This window comes from Sporobolomyces koalae (genome assembly GCF_050403365.1).
Source record: "Sporobolomyces koalae JCM15063 DNA, S_koalae_JCM15063T_v1_ctg24, whole genome shotgun sequence".
NCBI lineage: Eukaryota > Fungi > Basidiomycota > Microbotryomycetes > Sporidiobolales > Sporidiobolaceae > Sporobolomyces > Sporobolomyces koalae.
The window spans coordinates 94,986-116,175 of NW_027481747.1; the positions used below are offsets into that span (position 1 = coordinate 94,986).

The 21,190-nt window shown below is 52.5% G+C and overlaps 6 protein-coding genes across 6 annotated transcripts; 3 read left to right on the forward strand and 3 right to left on the reverse strand.

Moving 5' to 3' along the window:
• Window positions 1-149: 149 nt before the first annotated feature.
• Window positions 150-6,397, forward strand: JCM15063_005430 (uncharacterized protein; the record flags this gene model as incomplete). Its single annotated transcript, XM_076679564.1, has 14 exons — window positions 150-257; window positions 363-1,584; window positions 1,646-2,247; window positions 2,328-2,802; window positions 2,869-3,022; window positions 3,108-3,278; window positions 3,377-3,595; window positions 3,656-3,769; window positions 3,847-3,993; window positions 4,064-4,147; window positions 4,209-4,910; window positions 4,992-5,136; window positions 5,200-5,298; window positions 5,375-6,397. 14 exons carry the CDS (start codon window positions 150-152, stop codon window positions 6,395-6,397), a joined length of 5,265 nt encoding a protein of 1,754 aa, XP_076533286.1.
• A 571-nt stretch (window positions 6,398-6,968) lies between these two features.
• On the forward strand, window positions 6,969-9,188 carry JCM15063_005431 (uncharacterized protein; the record flags this gene model as incomplete). The annotated part of the gene is made up of 5 exons (XM_076679565.1): window positions 6,969-7,352; window positions 7,412-7,510; window positions 7,576-8,069; window positions 8,139-8,682; window positions 8,760-9,188. 5 exons carry the CDS (start codon window positions 6,969-6,971, stop codon window positions 9,186-9,188), a joined length of 1,950 nt encoding a protein of 649 aa, XP_076533287.1.
• A 278-nt stretch (window positions 9,189-9,466) lies between these two features.
• On the reverse strand, window positions 9,467-13,984 carry JCM15063_005432 (uncharacterized protein; the record flags this gene model as incomplete). The annotated part of the gene is made up of 5 exons (XM_076679566.1): window positions 9,467-12,057; window positions 12,116-12,175; window positions 12,254-12,791; window positions 12,864-13,320; window positions 13,404-13,984. 5 exons carry the CDS (start codon window positions 13,982-13,984, stop codon window positions 9,467-9,469), a joined length of 4,227 nt encoding a protein of 1,408 aa, XP_076533288.1.
• A 399-nt stretch (window positions 13,985-14,383) lies between these two features.
• Window positions 14,384-15,590, forward strand: YIP4 (Yip4p; the record flags this gene model as incomplete). Its single annotated transcript, XM_076679567.1, has 6 exons — window positions 14,384-14,722; window positions 14,791-14,892; window positions 14,965-15,001; window positions 15,085-15,187; window positions 15,258-15,394; window positions 15,478-15,590. The coding sequence occupies 6 exons, from the start codon at window positions 14,384-14,386 to the stop codon at window positions 15,588-15,590; spliced, it is 831 nt and encodes a 276-aa protein (XP_076533289.1).
• A 193-nt stretch (window positions 15,591-15,783) lies between these two features.
• Window positions 15,784-17,001, reverse strand: JCM15063_005434 (class I SAM-dependent methyltransferase; the record flags this gene model as incomplete). Its single annotated transcript, XM_076679568.1, has 5 exons — window positions 15,784-16,237; window positions 16,309-16,432; window positions 16,496-16,601; window positions 16,673-16,763; window positions 16,823-17,001. 5 exons carry the CDS (start codon window positions 16,999-17,001, stop codon window positions 15,784-15,786), a joined length of 954 nt encoding a protein of 317 aa, XP_076533290.1.
• Window positions 17,002-19,063: 2,062 nt separating this feature from the next.
• On the reverse strand, window positions 19,064-20,982 carry JCM15063_005435 (uncharacterized protein; the record flags this gene model as incomplete). The annotated part of the gene is made up of 11 exons (XM_076679569.1): window positions 19,064-19,141; window positions 19,231-19,319; window positions 19,447-19,555; window positions 19,614-19,631; window positions 19,700-19,867; window positions 19,943-19,988; window positions 20,038-20,217; window positions 20,288-20,411; window positions 20,477-20,582; window positions 20,654-20,744; window positions 20,804-20,982. The coding sequence occupies 11 exons, from the start codon at window positions 20,980-20,982 to the stop codon at window positions 19,064-19,066; spliced, it is 1,188 nt and encodes a 395-aa protein (XP_076533291.1).
• Window positions 20,983-21,190: the final 208 nt, after the last annotated feature.

A 21,190-nucleotide genomic window follows, 5' to 3' on the forward strand; every position in this document is an offset into this window, starting at 1 on the left:
CGCTCTGTACTCTGTTGGCTAGGCTGCACAGCCTGCCCAGGGAACAGAAGTACCGCTCGAGCACAGCTCCCGAACGCAAGTCACTTTCGCGAACCGAGGCGCTTTCCTCTGATCGACCAAGTGCGCGGATCCCTTCAACCTGTTAGCGCATGCTAGACGACGAACCGATCCGTACGACCGCCACAACACGACCCGAATCGCCAACTACAGGCTCAAGATCACGAGGAACACGTTTCAACGCGCCGACTGCCGATCAGGTAACTTGCGACTCTCCCGTCCCTCGTCTTGCGATTTGATCCTTGTTTCCAAGGTGAACGCGTTTTTGAATAGCTGACAAAGGTGTTTGTTCTCGTCTTGTGCAGCCGGAACGAGATATCTTGGACTTGACCCTCGAATCGACTCCCCCTCCTCCTGCGCACGTCTCTCCCAGACCCGCTAGTCGAACCTTGGCAGTATCGGCTACTACAACAAACTCTAATTTGCGACTCGACGTGCAATTCCTGACAACTCGAGATCGGAACTTGCTCAATCAACCAACCGCGGACCGAAGAGTGGCTCGACCGGTCGTTCCATACAAATCGTTTGTTTCAAGGAACGATCCTGTACAATCTTCATCATCTGGAAGTGGACTCTCGAGTTTGAGGATCAAGCAAAACGTTCAACATCATTACTCTTCGGTTCCTGGATCCGGTAGTCCTACTTCAGCAATCAAGGCGTGGACGGTTCAAGACCAGTACGCTTCGAGTGTCGAACAACGTCAACAAGGAGCTAGGTCCTCGACGAATCGACCATCCCCACTTCCTGCTCCTCCTCGATCATCCGCTACAAACTCGAATCCACCTTTTGTACCCCCCTTTCGTTCGAACCCGGTCCCTCTCACTTTCGACCCTGTCGAAACACCCGAGATCTGTTTTACAGACTCGTTCAACCTCCCGTTACCTCTTCCTCTCCCCGTCGCTTCTCGCCATTCGACCCAGATCCGAAACGATCAAGTCGAATCGAAGAATCGGTTACAGCATCAACACCAACTAAATCCGACTCTCACCACAGGTACAACAGCCGAATACAACATCCGCAACAAAGAAGAGGAAGAAGAAGAAGTTGTCATTGTCAACGACCGTGAAATGGCGCCAGTGTTGATTCAACCTTCAGATCCTTCGAAGAGGCAGCAACATCAGTCACAACCACAGTTGAGCTCACAGGAACAGTTGTACCAGAGGAACATGTCTCTGCGACATCAACATCATGCTCAGAGTCAGGGTTCGAGCTCGAGCAACTGGTTCCAACAAGGGAATCAAGATCGAAACGCTGCGATCGCCGCTGGTGCCACGAGACAAAAGCATGGATCGATGAGTTCAGGTAGGAAGAGCAAGAAAACCGTAGGAGCTTCAGGAGGGGGTGGCAAATATGGGGGTATGTACGATGAGGATGACGAAGAGGACAATCAGCAAGACGTCAAGGGGAAAGGGAAAGCCAAGGCGAAACCTTCGAGAGGACCGGCGTATGCGTTCCAACATGCGATCGGATCTGCGACGAGTGACAAGAATGGGAAACCCAATTCAAGGCCTTCTTCCACTTTGAAACGTAAATCCCCTCTACCTTCTGGGTTTTGCGTTTGGTTTGCTCACGTTACATGCGGTTCTAGAACCTGAGATCATGTATGCGAACGCGCCAGCCACGAACATGGAGAAAGCGGGAAGAATGGTAATGGATTCATTGGAGAAGCTCGGTCAATACGCTACTGGTCAACCCTTTCGAATCGGAATCCACCAACCACCAGCAATATCGAAGGAAACTTTCTTCGCGATCAAAGGCAAAGGTTCGAAAGGGAAACGGACCATGCCGGTTGAGGAGATGACGATATCGAGTGATGACGAAACTGGGACGGTTCGGGAACGAGGCGACTCTGATCCCATCGAAGACGACTCGCAAACTGGGGACTTGGAGGAGAATGACGAGATTCAGATGACCGGCACCACTTCCGCAACGAACCCTGCCCGACCTCGGAACCCGATTCGGCAGACCCGAGATCGTGGAAGTACTGTGCTCGGGGCAGTCCCAGTCGATGAACCTGGTTCAGATCCCCTCTCCATGACGATGGAATCGACCTCGTCGGTATCGACGAGACCGAACGGACCTGTTCAAACCAAGATCAACCAGTTCGAGGCTCTTGCACAAGCAACACGAAGATACGGAAATTCCGAGCAGTCGCCGAGGGTTTCCGTCGTCGGTAACCTTCAACCTCGAGTAAGTCACTCTCCTCCGCCTTCGAACATATTACGAGCGAATGGGATATTCTCGTATTGAAGGCGCACGTTTTTGATTAGAAATCGAATCGACCTCCACCTTCTCTCGACGGCGCTGGAATTTCCCAAGGCATCGACAACTACAAACCCCTCCCCACGACGAAACTTGCCATCACAACGACGACCAAGTCAGTGCCAGTTGATCGCAAGCAGAACAAGCGTTCCGATGGCTCCGTCGCCCTCGATAGCGTGCTCGATCTCGCGATCAAACCGTTTATGCTTACTCGATCGTTCGTATCACCTCACGACGTAGGAGATGGGATCGAACATCGACTCAAATTGACGACGACTGGGAAAATTAAATCTCAGAAAATCACCATCACGAGGAAAGCGCCAGGAGGGGAACAGGAAGACTTGACGAGTTTTAGGTGTGAGGATGTGTACTCGATTCACTGGCAAGCCCTGCCGGAATTCGATCGTCGCATTGCGTTCGCGATCAGGTTGCATTCGAAGGGCGAGCGAGTCTTGAACGAGCTCTGTCCAGACTACGATGACTGTCAGTCCTATTTCTCTCTCTGCTGGTTTTTCCTGCTTCTCGCTGACGAATAAATGTCTTCAACAGCGCATGTTGGCATCAAGAACGAGGTGGTCATCATTAGCGAAGATCAATTGATCGAGAGCGATCAATGGCAACAACATCCAGTTACGATTCTCGAAAAGATCCTGTACTGCTTCCACAGGTGGGGCAAGAATGACATCAAGGTCCAAGAAGGCGGGTTCGTCCACATTTTTTTACTCTCTTCTTGCGCTTTTCAAAGCCACTGGACTCGACTGAGATCTTGCTTTGAACCCATAATCTAGCGAATCGTTGGGTGTCGTTCATCCACTGTATGTCGAGCATGTCAGATCGGCAAAGGAACTCGCGTCGAAACTGCTTGTGGGAGGCAAGAGACCTCGAGCTTCGACGACCACGATCAACAAGTCCAGTTCGAAACCAAAAGACACGACCAATTCTTTGCAAATGCAACTCTCGTAAGTCGGAACAGAGACAAATGGCCTTGCTTCTGCTTCTTGCCTGTGTGAAAAAGACTCACCATCGACCTTCTCCTTTGGCGTCACGATCGAAATAGCTTCGCAAATCAAGGAACAATCCCAAAGAACAACTTTTACAATGGTGGAGGCATGCGAGATGCTCAAGGAGACTACGTCCTCGAAACGGGAAATACATCCGCTGCGGGCACGCCATCAGTTCGTCGTTCATCTCGGCAATCGACCTCTCTGTACAAAGAAGCGGCACCTCGAAGATCACTCCCTGCTCCGGCAGCTGACCTGTTCCCTCCTGAGCACGTGTAAGTACTCTGGCTTTGTGGGATCGTCGCCGGGACGAGCCTGATTAGCGTTCCAAACAGGATACTCGAGTACCCAATCAACGAGCCGGGAGCGATGTCCGTCACGTATGGAGACAAGAAACGCCTGAACGACGAAGAATTCCTGAACGATACCCTGATTGAATTTGGGCTCAAGTCGGTCTCTCGTTTTTCTTGCCCAAAAATTTTAGGCTTTTATAGACTGATCCTCTGCTGATTAATGACCTGTATAGGAAAGCGATCGTAGAAGTCAAGCGAGCTGACGAGCAGCGATCAGATCCTGACAAGGTCGCCCCTCTCGTTCACGTGTTCAATTCGTTCTTCTACAAGAAACTCTCTTCCGGCAAACAAGTCGCAGAGGACAAGGCGAAAGGCATTTTGTAAGTGCACCTTCGAGTGTCTGGGACGCTTGCCTCACGCCCTTAACTGAATTCCTGTTCTCTAACCCAGCACTCCGTATTACCTCGTTGAGAAATGGACAAAGAAGTTCAACCTCTTTGACAAAAAGTACATTGTCATCCCGATTAACGAACAGTGAGTCCAATCTCGCGCTTCCTTGTCTGAGCTCGATAACTCAGACATCATGCCTGGACAGTCTCCATTGGTATCTCGCCGTGATCGTCAACCCACGGTGGATCATCGATGCTGCCTCTTTGTACCCTGAGGTTGACAAGTCTGAACGAGCGCCTTCGACCCGAGGACGAACCTCTACCGCCAATGATGGGACATTCACAGTCTCTCCTGAGCCTGGTACACCTATTGCTGGCACCGCCGACTCAGACCAAGCCGTTATCGTGGAGGAGGAAGAGCGCAAGAGCAAGTACTTTGCAGGGAAATCTACTGTCGCTTCACCGGCATCGCCTGTCCAGGAAGACACGGAAGTCGAGATTGAAGCGAAACATACAGAGCAGGAAAACTCGATCGCAGCCAAGATCGGAGAATTGGCGGCCAAGACAACCATGGGCGGCGAAGAGTCCATTCCTTCTCCCATCATCGACGAAGACAGCGATGTCGAGATGGTCGATCCGACCGTTGAGGGAGGAGGAGGTGTACCCAGGACTGAGACCGAGACGCTCAGTCTCGACGATGATTCGATTGAAGAGACGCAACAATCGCCAGCTACGACTGTTGAGCCTACCGCGCCCGAACCCATTCCTCGAGGAGTTCCAATCGGTCGTCCGACGGCTCCGCCGAAAGGCGCTTCGAGCCCTGTGCCTGTACCTGAAACGGTCGAGCTCATGGACATCGACGAGCTCGACTCTGCCAATGACTTGGCCCGGCAGCTTGGTGCAGATGCGTCCCTATCTGATCGGCAAGTTCTCCAAATGTTTCGCTCCGCATGCGACGCCCTGATCTGATAAAAATGCTTGCGGATCAGGTGCTGGGTCTTCACGTTCGACTCGCTTGGAGGCAAACACGACGCCGTGGTCGAAAAGCTCAAGAAGTATCTGGACATGGAAGCCAAGACGAAACTCGGATCTGACTGGACTGCCGCTCACAAGGTCCAAGGTATCTCGGTCAAAGTTTGTTCTCGTCCTTTCCTTCGGCAGCGTTGTCCTTCCATTGTTGACGCTATGATCCTGCAGGTACCTCAACAACAAAATTACTGCGATTGTGGACTCTACATCCTCCACTTCGTCGAAAGGTTCCTTGCTGACCCGCTTCGAATGACGAGACACATCGTTGTACGTTTGGTTCTTTACGCTCGTTTCAGCTCCATGAACGGCGATGTGCTAACCTGAAAATTTGCAATGAAAACAGGGTCGTGAGATCCGGCCAGAGCCGATCAAGGGAAACAATGAGGACGCGAAGCGTCGACGCGCCGAGCTCGCTGCGAAGAAACGTCGGTTCGAAACTGCCGTCAATCGCGAGAACATCTGGAACGAGCAAGTCGCGAAGGACAAGCGCAAGACGATGCGAGCCGAAGTCGAGACTCTGATGCAAGAATTCAAACCGATTCAAGAAGCGAGGTACCGAAAGGAAGCAGAGGAGCGCAAAGCGAAGGAGAAGAAGAAGGAAGAGAAAGACGCGAAAGAGGCAGCGAAACGGGCAGCCCAGATCGAGATTGGCGATGCCGCTGCCGAAGCGGAGGAGGCCAGGAAGAGGGCAGAAAAGGAGAAGAAACGTCAAGAACAGGAGCAAGAGCTCGCTGCTGCCGCCGCTGCCGCTGCCGCCGCAAAGAAAGGTGGTCGTCGAGGCAAGAAAGAAGCGGAAACGATCACCCTTGCCGACTCTTCCGACGATGAAACCGACTCGATCGCCGGATCACCGCGGAAGCCACCTCCTGCCAGTCCTCCTCCGCCTTCCGTAGACCCATCCGCCCGCAAAGTCATCTCACAACCTACGAACGACGACTTCCTGCCCCCGTCTTCTGCTCCGTCTCTGAACGGCCACGGCCGTCACACGACTTTCGCCTCGCCCGATCCCGAAAACGACGAGTCCGGGGACCTTGGCAACACTCAGGAACATGAGCTTGTCGCTCCCCCAGCAGCTCAACGAACTCGGCGCTTGAGCGTTACAGAAGGTCAATCTCCCCCCTCGAAGAAGCGGAAGCGACCCGTTCCTCCTGATCCTTCTCCACCGGCTCCGGCTCTTTCATCAATTGCTGTCGAAACAAGGCCAGACTCTTCCAACGAGGTTCAACCTCGAATCACTCCCGAGTTTGAGCAGCCGCCCCCAGCGAATCAACAACAACTCGCTTCTTCCACGGCAACCAAGAAAGCGAGTGTCGATCTCCACTCACGCGACACTGGTTCAGCCGAGACTATGATTCTCGATGACTGAATGTCGACCCCCCATCTCGTCCCATCTTTTCGTTTGCTTCTGATGCTCTTCACATTGTTGTTTTTGCTCGCTCATTTTCCCGCTTCTCTCCGTTGTGCTGTATGTTGTGTCTCTACGATTGAATGCAGTTTCTCCTACTACTGAAGCACTCGGTCTTGGAGAGCAAAACCCAATTTTGCGCTGGGAGAAAAAAGCCCACCGCTATCTACTCGAAATGAATCATGCTTTACACTGCGAATCTGGTAAAAAAGTACAGCGTACTGTGCTATGCTTGGACAGAAGCCAAAAAGAAAAGTTTAATCGACCAGAGCAGGATTTGAACCTGCGCAGGCAAAGCCTAATAGATAGCGAGTTGAGGCAATTCGAGTCTATCCCCTTAACCGCTCGGGCATCTGGCCAGAAATTCGGATGAAGGGAGGTCTTTTTTAACATATATAAAGGGCTGTGTTCTACATATTTTCGCTTGACCCAGGGGAGGTCTGCAAACCTCCGACGGTCAGGGGCGAGGATGATCCTGAGCGACTTCTTCGGTTCATCATACTAGTCAACGCGACTCTAACCGCCCACAACGATGAATGGGGACACACCTGGGCCATCACTCGTACCGCGAGCAGTCAAGCGCCGACCCATTGCAGCCGGTACAAAGCCAGCACTCTCGACTCGCCCGCTCGTATCGGCTCCAACTACGACTACCACCAGCCCAGTGATCCCAAGCGTGCGGCCATCACGCGAGATCCAGACACTCGAGCAGCTCTTGACTGTCATAGAGAGCTCATTCTCCGACCATGGCCTAACTTCGCACCGATCATCAACCTTGCTCGACAAGCTTCAACAAGGCTCACATGAATGGATCCATCTGTCACAAGTGCTCAACCTGCCTCCAGTGCGTGCTCTGACCAGCAAACTCGTCGATCTTAAAGACGCAGTCAGTTTGAGGCCTTCGCGTATCATCAAAGTCGGTCCCTCTCTCCTCTCTTCCGCAGCGAATGTAGGTGCTCATCACTTTGCCAACAGGTCGACGAAACAGGATATCAGATTGGGAGGCAAGACCCGATCCCTCCTTCGCTAGAACACTTTGATCTAGCAGACTGGCACGACTTGTCAATCTACCTTGTACGATTTTCCTCTGCCTTCTCTCGCTAACTACGATACTGACTCGCTTGGATCACTATCTACAGGAGAACATTCCATTCAACACGTCCCTAAATTCGATCGCTCCCGATGACCCCTCGACATTCTCACTCGTATCGTTCCTGTCCGAGGCCTTGTCGACCCCAATACAGAAACTCGTCCTTCCGGCTCTGTACGACCCCCAGAACCCGCCGGCTCTCGATGAAGACTCGTCCGACCCAGACTCACAACACGATCACAACGATAGCCAAGCAGCCGCGTTCCAGGCTTCTCTCAGGGCGCAGCAGGGACTCGACGGGTCAAACAATGGCGGTAAAAAGCACGTGAAAGGGTTGCCGAAAGGAGGAGGCAAGTTCAAAGGGTTCGCGTTTATCGTCTTGCAGAACCGTGACGAAGTCGAGAGGATCCTGGAAGATTGGTCAAGGGTCGATTCTCAGGGAGATTTGCGAAAGGATCAATCTCAAGTCGAAAAGAGCGACCAGGGCAAAGAATCCATGTGTCGGGATCGAGCAAAGAAGGCAGGGATGCATGCCATGACCTAGTGAGTTGAGATTTTGCTCAAATCCTGCACTTACTCGCACGTGAACTGACTCTAGCGGTTCGTTCCCAGCTCGCGATGGCTCGAGCGCAAGAAAGAATATCTCGCCTACCGCCGATCTCTCGCTATCCTACTCGAAGCGCAATCTGATGGAAGACTCGATGAATTGAGAAACCCGCCTCAACCGAAAGATCACCCTCCACACCTTCGACAACCTGCCTCGAGCACAGTAGGACCAGAGCTGACGGAAACGCACAGCACACCTGCGGTAACGAGACGACACAAAAGACAATCTTCTCCTGTGACTGATTCTGCGCAATCGAAACGTCACAAACGAGCTTCTTCACCTTCTGCGACTCCTACCACTCGCCACACTCGCAAACTTCGAACTCCATCGCCTCTCCCTACTGGACCCGAACCTCTCGACTTGTCTTCCGATGTCGCGCTCTCGATTCAAGGGGCGTACCCTCAGGGTTGCGTGTTGTGGGTTCGAAACGTTCACGAGAAGAGTTCGAAAACGAGTTTGAAAACCCTGTTTGGCAAACTGTTGGACCAGTTGCAAGAAGGAAGTGGGAAAGGAGTCGAATTTGTCGATTACGAGAAAGGGTTGGACACTGTAAGTTTGACTCTCGAGATCTCGCCCTCCTTTGGCTTCCAAATTGTTGCAGAGCTGAATGTAGATATTTGGCGCAGTGTTATGTTCGATATTCTTCGGGACCTTTGGCTTCCCTCACGTGCTCCCATTTCGCCTCGACTCCAACTTACCATCTCACCCAACCCGACTTTTCTCCCGTCTCGTCCTTGACCTCTGAAGCCCTCTCGAAAGCTCAGAACGAAGAACATCGAAGACCGTTGATGGTGGAATTGTTGCAAGGAGAACGTGAGAGACAGTACTGGGCGAGTTTACCTGAAAGTACGAGGAAATCTGCGAGGATGAGCGCGGGAGGAGTTGTCGGGTTGGTCAAAGAACCTCGTGGTTACAACAAAGGAACGACTCGATTGAATGCAGAACCAGGTCAAGGTGGGGCTGTTGACGGTCAGCATCAAACAGTGAACGAAGTCGGGACTGCGACGGCTGGAATGGATTCGAGTAGGAAACGCAAGAAGCCTAGTAGGATGTAATTAGCAAGATCAACCGAAAGATCGTCTCGCTTGCTTCGCGTCGTGAGAGCTCGCGATCGTAGACAGACTAGCATAGCGTCACGTTGACGCGATTGACAAGGATATCAAGAGCAGTATGCTTTGCAAAAACAATGGAAAACGTAAGAAGAGTTGAAAAACGAATGTATGATGAAAGGCTCTGGCTACTTGGTCAGGGAACTCCTCTCCCTGTTCCCCGCGAAACCAGATCGGATCAACACGTGTACCAGTACGACGATAGTGGAGAGGAAAAATTTGGCTCACAGCTTGCTGAGCAGACTCTTCAAGCTCTTGCCATTCTTGTTGCAATTGGCCGCGAGCCATGCCTCCATTTCGTTGCGAACGGCTCTCAATTCGTCCGTGATCGGTACCGTTCCCTTCACCTGACGCGGGTTGAGCAACATGTCGAACAATTTTGTCCACAAGTCGACTTGGTGGTATCGACGGAACGCCTGTTTCGGCATTCGCTTCGACAACCCTCCAGCCGAAGAAGCTTGAGTCGCCTCGGTCTCCATGTAGTGACCGAATAACAAACAGTACGCGATCGACGCGACTCCATGGTAGTCGGGTTCGAATGTCCACGGTCTCGATTCGCGCATCTCGATGCAATCAAAGTGGTCCGTTTTGAGATTGCTCGAGAACTGTTGACCAGGTTCGTACATGGCCAAGTCGATTGTTCGTCCATAATCGATCACCTTGAGTCCCTTTTGTCCCCATCCGTGCGCGCCACTCGGATCGTAGCCCGATTGCCATGCTGGTCCTCCACCTTCGACATCTTCGAACCGAAGCAGGCAGTTGTCGATCTTGAGGTCTCCATGAATGAATCCTGCAGTGTGGAATGCCTCGAGCGTTCTCAACAGTTCGATCACGAAGAACATGGCGAGTAGTTCGTCGACCCCGGTGGTCGAAGCACCGGGCGGGGCGATCCGGTATTCCTGAGCCTTGTTGACTGCGTTGAGGAGACTGCCGCGGTCGCAGAGGTCGAGCAACAAGTACGACTCGTCCGCGTAGGCGTACAGGCGGTGAGGTGCAACAATCGAAGCGATGGTACGGTCATCGAGACGAGCTTGCATTTGATCGAGGACGTAGAACTCCCAAAAATTGGTCGGTCGCTCGACTTTGACCGCGAGGAACAACTCAGTACCGTCCATGTCGAACGAAGCGTCCGAGTCCTGTCCGTCATTGTTGTCATCGTCTGAAGAGAACGCAATTCGGAACACGGCTCCGAACGATCCTTCGCCGAGTTTCTCTCGAACCGAAAACACTTCTCCATCGAGTTCGAGCTCCCACGCGTCGTCGAATGTTCCCGTGCGGTCCTTGGTTTTGCTATTGGCGCGTTTCTTGGCCGTCTTCTGAAGTTCGGCTAGTTTGCCAGCGGTGTGAGTCGAGAGGTTGACGACGTTCTCATGCTGGGTGATCGGCGTCGAGAGCTGCGCGAGCTGAGACCGCAACAGATCGAGATTGTAAGGATCGACAGGTCGAATCGTCACGTCCGTAACGACCATTCCAGTGGTCATCCCGCTCTGGTTCCCGTTGATGGTGAAACCTTCCGGGAGGGAAGAATTGGGCGAGACATCGAAAGAGTTCTGTGGGCCTAGGGACAGCCTGGCCAAGTCGTGTTGGACAGGGGAAAGCATTTGTGGTTGAGGTTGCTGCAGCAAATCAACTCCGCCTACGTCTCCTTCCTCGTCCGACGAATCACTCGAACTGTCGCTGCTGCTATCGTCGTCGTCTTGCTGGGATGGATCGACTCCGTCTGTAGCGTAGCTCGCAACGAACGCTTGATCGCCAATGTCTGGTTCATCTTCGTCGTCGTCGTCTTCTTCCGTGCTCGGTTCGTCGTCCTCGACGACAGGAGCTGCGTATGCGCTCGACCTCCTCGTCGAAGCTGTCGAGGATCGTTGAGAAGATGAGAGTGGATTCATCGCTGTAGTGATCTCGAACGTTCGTTCCGTGATCGGAGTCATGTTGTCGACAAAAGGAGCGTAGCGATTCGGAATGCCGGGTTCTCGTCGACCCATCGCGTACCCGTCCGACAAATCCGCATGCCTCGATTCTTCTGGCTCTTCGTCTTCGTCTTGTGCTTCGTAAATCTGTTCTCGAGACACGTCTTGGAACACGGAGAATGCCGGAGCTGGTCGAGGTGCAGGAGCCGGGGTGCCTCCGACGGGTTTCGCACCCAAAGGAGCTCGAGCCGATTTCGTTACCGGTCTGAACCCTCCCGAAGTCGGCATCGAGTCTGTCGAGGTAGTTGAGTCTCTGAACAGTTGCATGCGGGTCACGCGCGGTTCTGAATTCTCATCGTTTTCGTCGTCATCTTCCTCTTCTTCGTTGAGGGCGAGCAGGCCTTGTCCGTAAGGTTGTACAGGTGCGTAGCTACTCGATCCGGCAGGTTGTTCTTGCGATCCAAAGAACGAACTGTCGTCTCCCATCATGCTTCCAGTCTGACTGAACGGTACGAACGGTTCGTCACCGACGCTACTCGCTTGACTCGCTTGTTGAGTCGAGAATTGACTGCCGGCAGCGAGTAGTCCTCCTGGGTAATCACCACCGTTCTCGTCATCGTCTTCGTCAGAATCGTCATCGGTCGACGGTTCTTCCTGAGCATCATTCGCACCAGAGGGATCGTCACGAGGGTTGAATCGCGTAAAGTCAAGAGTTTTGGCAAACAGGTCGTCAATCATGGCGTTCGCAGCTCGAGTGTTCATCGTTGGCGAAGGTGGACGATGTGGATCAAGAGGAGGGTAAGCCGATTCATCCGCTCCCTGCTCAGACCGAGGCGAAGCAGGCGCTTGTTGTTGTGGTTCCTCGCTGGGCTCGGGTACAGGTCTCAGGAAATCGTAGAGTGGGGCTGTCGAGAACGGATCAGTTTTGAAGCAGTTTAGAATCGAACCTAGGAAAGCTCTCACCTCCATCTCGGTCCTGAACAACTGGCCATCCAGTCTCTTGATCGATGATGTACGTGGTCTCTGCAAGAACCCCTCGAGCAAGATGCCCTCTGAGTCAGCTCTGTCCCTCTTGATCCTGGACAAAGTGCCACTACTCACGACCTGTCGATTTCACCTCTTGCTCCCACTTTTCCCTCCATTCCCAGCCGTTCCACGTGTCGACATCTTGCACGATATACTTGGCTCTCCTGCGATGGACTCGCTCCTCTTCGAACGAGATCCATTGGTCTGGATGTTGCGGATCTCTTAACCTCTCCAACTTGAACGAGATCTGTTGAGGTTTCGGTTCCGTCGAGGCACTTGCCTTGTCAGCAGCAGCGGCAGAGGTTGTCGAAGACGATGAAGAGGAGGTCTTGGATCTCGAAGAAGTCTTTTTCTTGTCGCCCGTGGAAGACGAAGAACTACTTTTCTTTGTAGACGATTTCTTGACTGTCGAGGTCGAGGGTGGGAGGACTTCGAGACCTTCGAGGGGATCGCGAGTCAAGAGGTCGACATCGGCGGCAGAGTAGTTCTTGAACGGGTTCTGTCTCAGCTGTTCCGCTTCAGAAGGTGTTCGGTTCGATCGAGCTGCGAACGCTTCCGTCGTTGGATGATGATGTTCGAGGAGAGAATTTGGATTCGGAGTCGACGTCGCAGTCTGGGATCAACCAAGAGATACTTTCAATGCCCCGTCAAAAACTCGGTGAAAAAAAAAAAAAGCGAGACTGACCTCGTCACGGTACACCTCGAGTTTGAACCCTCCGAGTGCTGGTGCAATTGCAGAAGGTTGTTGCGAGAGAGTTTCGCCACTCCATTCTTTCTTGTCCTGGTCGTTCTCTCGTTTGCGACTCTTGACCGTTCCAAAATCGTCCCATTCTGCTCTCGTCCCCTCTTCCTGCTGTGCAAGCGTTTGAGCTGCCGCCGAATCATCTTTGAAGACTGCAAACATGGATCCATTGCCCTTGGGTCCGACTCCCGTACCGCCCGACACAGGACGTGCAGAGGACGCAGCAAGAATCGGTCGAACAGCTGCGGCTCGATCTTGAGGTTCTCGGGGAGGAGAAGGTGGAAGAGGAGGGGCAACGAGCATGCGAGCTTGAAAGTCGAGGTACGACCGTTTGAGCCGATCGAGCGGGGTCACTTTGCGATTGATCCCCAATTGGTACACCTGATCTGCTTGCTGTCTCCTACGTACGCAGAGAACAAATCTCGTCAATACTTTGGACGATACGCGAAACGAGCGGTGAGGAAACAAGAAATATGGGCTTACTTGCCAACGGTTTCGAGAACTTTGGCAAACTCTTCATACAACGCAGCGAGTTTCTCCCCGACTCCTTTCGCAAACAGGAAACGGTAACACTCGATCGGGGACTCCATGTTTTTGGCATAGTGAGCCCACAATCGAAAATACCGGGGATCGTTCGTGTACCGCTCGTCTCCCAAGAACCTCCGAGTCGTTTCCTCGAGAACGGGTACGAGCTTGTTCTGCGCGTTTGCTCCGGACGGGTAATTCGCGATGATGAACCGCACGTACTGGTGAGAGATGTCGAGTGGGTCTTCGGCGAGTTGGGCGACTTGGTCGAGGGTCAAACCGTCTTGTCCATCGGTCCAGTGTCCGGTTTGTTCATACGACTGAACTGCTGCAATCTGAGTGCGGAAGCGAGAGTGTTCTTGGTCGAGTTTGAGTCCGAGTCCGGACCGAGTCGAAGTCGAAGTCGAACCCAAGACGGAAGCGAGTTGGGAAGCACTCCTGCCCGAATTGAGTGGGACAATGTTCTCCTTTGCAGCTTCGATAGTCTCAATGTCGACTGCGACTGCGCTGCCAGTCGAGGTCGAAGGAGGAGAGGCCATAGAGTCGAAACGCGAGTGTTGAATGAATGAAAGAAGGCGAGTAGAGGTCGAGTCGCTCGTACAGCTGTGAGGTGAGTCGGTACACGCGTGACTCCTGCTAGCACGGCATGCAGCACTCGCTGTTGGGAGAGAGGCAGGCCGAGCGAAGCGAGGCGACGCCAAACAAACCGGTTGAACGCTCGACGCGTGCGAATTGTCGCGCCCGTCGATTTTTACGTGTTTCCTCCCATAGCGTTTTCCCGCCTCTTGGTTTCCCCGATAGCCATATTATACAATAGCAAGTTAGCGGAAAATGAAACGTCTCCAAGTTTGCTGAGGCGAAGAAAAGGGTCTGAGGTGTCACTTTCATCGCAAGCATCTGAACTTCGACATCACCCCGACCTCTCGAGTGCCTCACAGATGGCGACATCCTCGACGTACGAGATTGCAGCAGACGTCTCGTCAGACGAGGAAGACCTCGTCGCGACTTCGGCGCAAGGATTGCTCCCCACTCACACCGTCCCGGCCTCGTCCCAGAGCAAAGGCAAGGCGCGAGCAGCCCCGTCAGGCGCTTCAAACTATGGCAAGAACAAACTGCGGTCCGGTTCGACGGCAGGACTCGAAGGCAGGATCGGAAGTGGTGCGGCTGGAACTCCCGTCGGGGAACGAACGCAGCGTACGACGACGTTTGGTGGGATCAAGACTGAAACGAGGTACACGGGATCAGATACCCTCGATGAACCCGTGTCGGAAACGATCGTCCGTTTTGGGCTCTCGCTTCGTATCAATGTTCGGACGAGTTTGACCCGGTTGCTCGCTGTACGCAGATGCGAGACTTGCGCGCAATCGGAAACAAGGTCGTTCAAGTACTGTATCCTCAGGCAGACAATGCCGTCCTGAGAGATTGGGATCTCTGGGGTCCTCTTCTCGTGAGTCCCTCACATGGGCCTCTTGTGCGTTTCTGCCTCTGCTCTCTGTGCTGACTTTTCTCCAATGCACAGTTCTGTTTAACTCTTGCGATTCTCTTGTCGACCAACGGTGAGATCCTCTCGTCTCTGGTCCCGGACATGGTCAAGTGACTGATGAGGTATCGAAATCATGCGCTGGTCGACCCTTGACAGCTCCGGCCGAACAATCGCTACAGATTTTTACAGGCGTGTTTGTCATCGTGTGGCTCGGATCAGTCGTCGTCACTCTCAACGCCAAACTCCTCGGAGGAAAAGTGTTGGTTCTCTTTAACCTCGAAACCGACTTGTTGTACCTGACTCGATTTGACCCGCCGGTTCACCTACAGGTCATTCTTCCAATCGTTGTGCGTACTGGGATACTGTATCTTTCCTCTCGATCTCGCAGCACTCGTGAGCGTGTTTATCAAAATGTTGTGGATTCGACTTCCGATCTGCGCCGCAACTTTCGCTTGGTCTGTTTGGGGTGAGCAACAATTTCTCGAACGCTCCAACTTGTCCAAAGAAAAGAGTCTGACTCTGATTCTCGTACATGAAATCGAAAAAAAGCTGCGGTGAATTTCTTGGGAGGAACCAGGTTGGAAAAGGATCGAGCAGTGTTGGCAGTGTTTCCATTGTTCATGCTCTTCTTCCTACTCGCATGGATGACCATGCTCTCTTAGATTTTGCTCCTCCTCTTTCGCTCTCTTTGCTTCTCTGTTTTCTTTTTCAAAAAGATGTCAAGCGTTCTTCAAATCAACGTGCGCGAGAGAAGCTTTTCGGAACTCTCAATCCTGTTCGCTGCGAGTTGTTACATTTACAGATCATCCTTTTCGAATCTGCATGCCAAGGACATTCTTCAAAAAAGGGAAAGGATCAATACAATTTCTTAGATCCAGAGGTCCCTTTCCCTTTCTTAGCACTGATCAAATAAAACCTCAATCTCTGCTTCCCTCCTCCAATCCCACTGTACCATCTCACAACTGATGCATACATGTTCAAGCCCTTCCACGCAGATCCCAGCACAGGTCCAAGTTCACGTTCTCTTCGTTCGACAAACCTCAAGAACCCAGGCCACACGTGTTCGGAAATGTCGAGCATCTCGATGGAAGATTCTTCGAATCCTGCTTCGACGAGTGATTGGGCGTACGAAGTTCGAGTTTGTAAGTTTTCGAAGGGGAGTTTGGCGAGGAGACAGATCGTTCGAAGGAACAGGGAATCGAGGAGAGAGAGTCGAGTCGAGGGAAGGAGAAGGTCTGTCAAGGCGATTCGACCTTCAGGTTGCAACGTCGTTGCAGCATCGACAAAGAATGCCTGGCGAGGATTGAAACTATTTTTCGAACCGATGCGAGTGCTTCAGTATCTGGACCAGCATCGCTGGATGAAGAATATGAACCCTACTGGAATGCGCAGTCGACTGCAATGACTGCATCGAGCGATTCAGGCGCGAGACCCTGTAGCGCTGTGGCGGCATCTCCTTGCCTCACATCAATATTGTCAGATGCAAATCCTTGCATGCGTTGACCTGTTGTTTCGAAAGTAGTCAGCTCTGTAATTTCCTCTCGGTGAGTAGGGAGGACAGACGGACTGGCGATCTTGTGTTGAGCTGCGAGGCTCGTAAACCCGATGTAGGTTTTAGGAGAAAACTCGCGCTGGAGCAACAAAGTCGAATCTCCCGAGCCATATCCTACTTCCTGTTATCCTTTGCAAGCCGATCAGCAAAAATCTCCTCGTACCCCCTGTAGGTTCGAGAAGTGTGTCCAACACAAATCCGTTGGTTCGAGTCGAGCCCCGCAGCCAGGGCTACCTTTCGACACAGAGCTGCAGCCGCTTCGTGGAAATCTTCTTCCTTCGCCCTGATGGTCTCGAGGCATCAGCTCGACCGTGATCGGACCAAGACGTTGAGCCGACTCACTCTTGCGACCACCAGCCCATGTTGAACCACAACGAGTTACCGCGCGTCAAGTTGAGAGTGACCGCATCAGCTTGATCGTACAGCTCGGCTTTGCCATCTCGGTGCAATTTGGACACGACATATCGAGCGAGACTCGGTAGTGCGAGTCCGGTGACAAAGCAAATCAGATAGAGGTACATGTTGAACGAAAGAGAGAGATCGGCTATCAGCGCGCATGAACCGGCAACAACCCTAACTCTTTGCCTTTCACTCTTCCCGGCCATCCTGTCAGCTCGTACGCGATCAGGCGCTCGTCCGTGCGAGCACGCTTCGCGAAGGAACCCGGTGCCGCGTGTCGGAGAATACTTCGCGCGCGATGTCTCATCTCGCCCACCTCCCGTACCACGTACAAGTTCTCGGTCTGCTAGACTGATTCTGTGTCCAGGTTCTTGGTGTATGAAGAGTCAAGCGCTTGATCGACCATTTTTGCGGCCATCAGTCCAGCTCTCGCTCTCCTAGAGCCTTCGCTCGGGGCGCGCAATTGCAGTGTACTTGTCCATCCTCTCGGGCGTCTTTGGCACAGCTCAGACATGAAATTGCAATCGAGAGGAAAAGGAGAATCAAAGGCAACGATCAGGATAACGCTTGCGTTGGCGGGGAGTGAGCATGAGCTTGCCCAGAGAGTGAAGCCCGTGCGCGCTGTTCTGCGATTCGGGAGGAGGCCCGACGGGAGGGAACGGTGCGTGCGGGTCAAAATAGAATGTTTCGTTCGAGATATTTGTGTGATGCCCGAGAAAAGAGTTGCTCTGCGGTCCGGGAGGAGGCCCGACGGGAGGGAACGGTGCGTGCGGGTCAAAATAGAATGTTTCGTTCGAGATATTTGGGTGATGCCCGAGAAAAGAGCTGCTCTGCGGTCCGGATGCAAGCCCGGCGTGAGGGAACGGTGAGTGCGGGTCAAAATGGAATGTTTCGTTTGGTGGATTTAGGTGTTGGTCGCCAAGGCCAAGAGGAAAGCTGTTCTGCCATCCGGATGGAAGCCCGGCGTGAGGGAACGGTGAGTGCGGGTCAAAATGGAATGTTGTATTCGAGGTATCTCGGTAATGACCAGAAATCAAGCTGTTCTCCGAATCGACAGAAGGCCCGGCATAAGAGGACAGTGCCTGCGGGTGGGAGAGTGTCGTGTTCGAGGTAGCTAGGTGGTGATGACCAGGAAGTGGATCAAGCCGAAGTCGTGGCGACCTAGACTCTTGATGAGGCTCTGGCGACCGCCGTGCTGCACTTGGGTGTACATATTCGGACGCTTCCGGATTGTCTGGTTCCGGCGGCACCGTGATCCATTTCCACTTTGTGATGATATCGCCCGAATCTCCCTAATCAACGAGAGCTGTGAGAATTGTGCTGCTGAACACTGCTGTTTGGTTACTTGCGAAACTAGACCGACCTGGAACTTTTTGAGTTGAGAATTCCATCCACGCTCGCATTGGTTGAACGGGCGATCGTCTCGGCCTCCACATCGTTCACGACAATGTTCGAGAAAGTCGCTACGTTGGACAACCGCGCGAATGAATAACAATGCGTATCAGAATGACGAGCTCGGACTCACCTCTCCTTCACAAAATAAGAATTGCATCTGTCACAAGGATGCTCGTGCTTGCGCTCTTTATCGTGAACTTCACTATGATCTTTCTGTTTGCGCAAAGTATTTAGCTCGTAGGTTACACCCTCAATTCCAAAGAGTCGCACCCAGTTCAGGCATGCGAGATCGCATGATGGGCACAGTCGCCTGCGACCATCGTGCACCGTCCTCTTGTGGCTCGAGAGAGTCTAATTGAAGTGTACACAAGTGATTTACCATTAGTACGGCTTTGCAATCTACTGATCATGATTGCACTTACCGACCTTGAGTGGAAAGACTTTTCGCAAAGGCGGCATGGGAGCTTCTTGGGGCGAGGGTTTGACTGCCACGTAGAAACGTAGGCAACGGGCATGTTGCAACGCAATCGACTTGGCAATGTGATGTGTGCCAGGGAAGCAAGAGAGTGAAAGGACAAGCAGGATTCGTACGGAAGCACCTCTCTTGGACACATACCGCTCTCCGCGGTAGATATCGGACGTCGGACAGTCGGGTAGAGATCCGTCCGAACATTCGGAAGGCACAAAAATTCGATCGGTCTCTCATGTTACGTCTCCTCGATTTCGCGATGAGTACGACATGAGATTTTTGACCAAACATTACATCCTGAGACCCAAGACTCGTACAGATCAGAAAAGCATGTATCCTTTTGCGAGCGCAACTTTGGTTGCTGGAGGAACAGTACAATGTACACCATTCGCTTCGACCTGAAACGTTCGAACCATGAGTTTTCTGCAAGACGACGTCGAAGCAAGAAGGAGGAGAAAGAGGAATAAGGAGCTGTTGATGGACGTACCCTGTAGTTTTCTGGATCGACCTTGATCTTGGGCAACGCCGTGTTGTTCTTGTGTGAGCTCTTGCCAATGTTGCGACAGTTCTTGACGGCTTCAACTCGTTTGTCGAGACCGTAAGATGCGATCTAACCTGATCCATTCGCATTGAACGCACGTAGCTCGTCAGGATGTGGACAAGAGGAAAGAATGTTTGGATGGAAGGAAGGAGAGGGACTGACCCGAGTCGATCGAGAGTTGCGAGACAAAGAGCATCGAGTTGAGGGGAGCAGCTCTTGGATGGATTGCCCACATCGCTCGGCCCACGACAGGCTCAATCGTAGGAATAGACTGTAAGATGAAGCTTTTAGCTAAAGTGTGGTCCAGAAAAAACGAGAGAGCCACGTACAGCGTTGGCATCTCCCATCTGATCAAGCGGAAACGAGTCAGTCCGATCCGAGACATAACGTATGAATCGAGAAGAGAGTTACTCACATTGGCCCAGGCCACAACACCTCCCTTGATGATCATCTCTGGTCTGACACCGAACTGGACCGGAGTCCACAGTACGAGGTCTGCGAGTTTGCCCGGAGCGATGTCTCCAACAAGGTGAGAAATATTATGAGTGATTGCTGGATTGATCGTGTACTTGGCAATGTATCTCTGTGAAAAGTTGAATTTCTCTCGCTTTGAGTTGCGGAATTAGAACACAGTCTTCGTGAGATTTGCAATACTGACCTTGATTCGCTCGTTGTCAGCTCCATTTCTCGTTTCCTGCTTGAGCCTCGATCGAGGGTTCTTCAAATCCTGCCTCGAAGAGCGATCGCGCGTACGAAGTTCGAGTTTGAAGGTTCTCGAAGGGGAGTTTGGTGAGGAGACAAATGGTTTTCAGTAAGAGGGAATCGAGGAGAGAGAGTCTGGTCGAGGGCCGGAGAAGGTCCGTCAAGGCGATTCGACCTTCAGGTTGTAACGTCGTTGCAGCATCGACAAAGAATGACTGGCGAGGATTGAAACTATTCCCAATGTGAGATTTTGCTTCAGTATTTTGACAATCATCGCTGTATGGAGGAATGTGAACCCAACTGGAATGCGCAGTCGACTGCAATGACTGCATCTAGAGATTCGGATGCGAGAGATTGTAAAGCCGTGGCGGCATCTCCTTGCCTCACATCGATGTTGTCAGATGCAAATCCTTGCATGCGTTGACCTGAAAATTTCTCAAGTATCAGCTCTTTAAGGATTCCTCTCGGTGAGTGGGAAGGACAGACGGACTGGCGATCTTGTGTTGAGCTGCGAGGCTCGTGAACCCAATGTAGGTTTTAGGAGAAAACTCGCGCTGGAGTAACAAAGTCGAATCTCCGGAGCCATATCCCACTTCCTGTAATCCTTAGCAAGCCGATGAGCGAAAATCTTCTCGTATCTCCTGTAGGTTCGGAAAGTGTGACCAACACATATCCGTTGATCCGAGTCGAGCCGCGCAGCCAGGGCTACCTTTCGACACCGAGCTGCAGCCGCTTCGTGGAAATCTTCTTCCTGCGCCCTGATGATCTCGAGGCATCAGCTCGACCGTGATCGGACCAAGACATTGAGCCGACTCACTCTTGCGACCACCAGCCCATGTTGAACCACAACGAGTTACCGCGCGTCAAGTTGAGAGTGACCGCATCAGCTTGATCGTACAGCTCGGCTTTGCTACCCCGGTTGATCTTGAACACGACATATCGAGCGAGACTCGGTAGCGCGAGTCCGGTGACAAAGCAAATCAGGTAGATGTACATGTTGAACGAAAGAGAGAGATCGGCTATCAGCATGAACCGGCAACAACCCTAAATCTTTGCCGTTCACTCTCCCCGACCAACCTTTCGGCTTGTACACGATTGAACGCTCGTCAGTACCAGCAGGCTTCGCGAAGAAAGCCCGTGCCGTTGGCCCAAGGAATACTTCGCGCGCAATGTCTCATCTCGCCCACCACGCACGAGGTCTCCC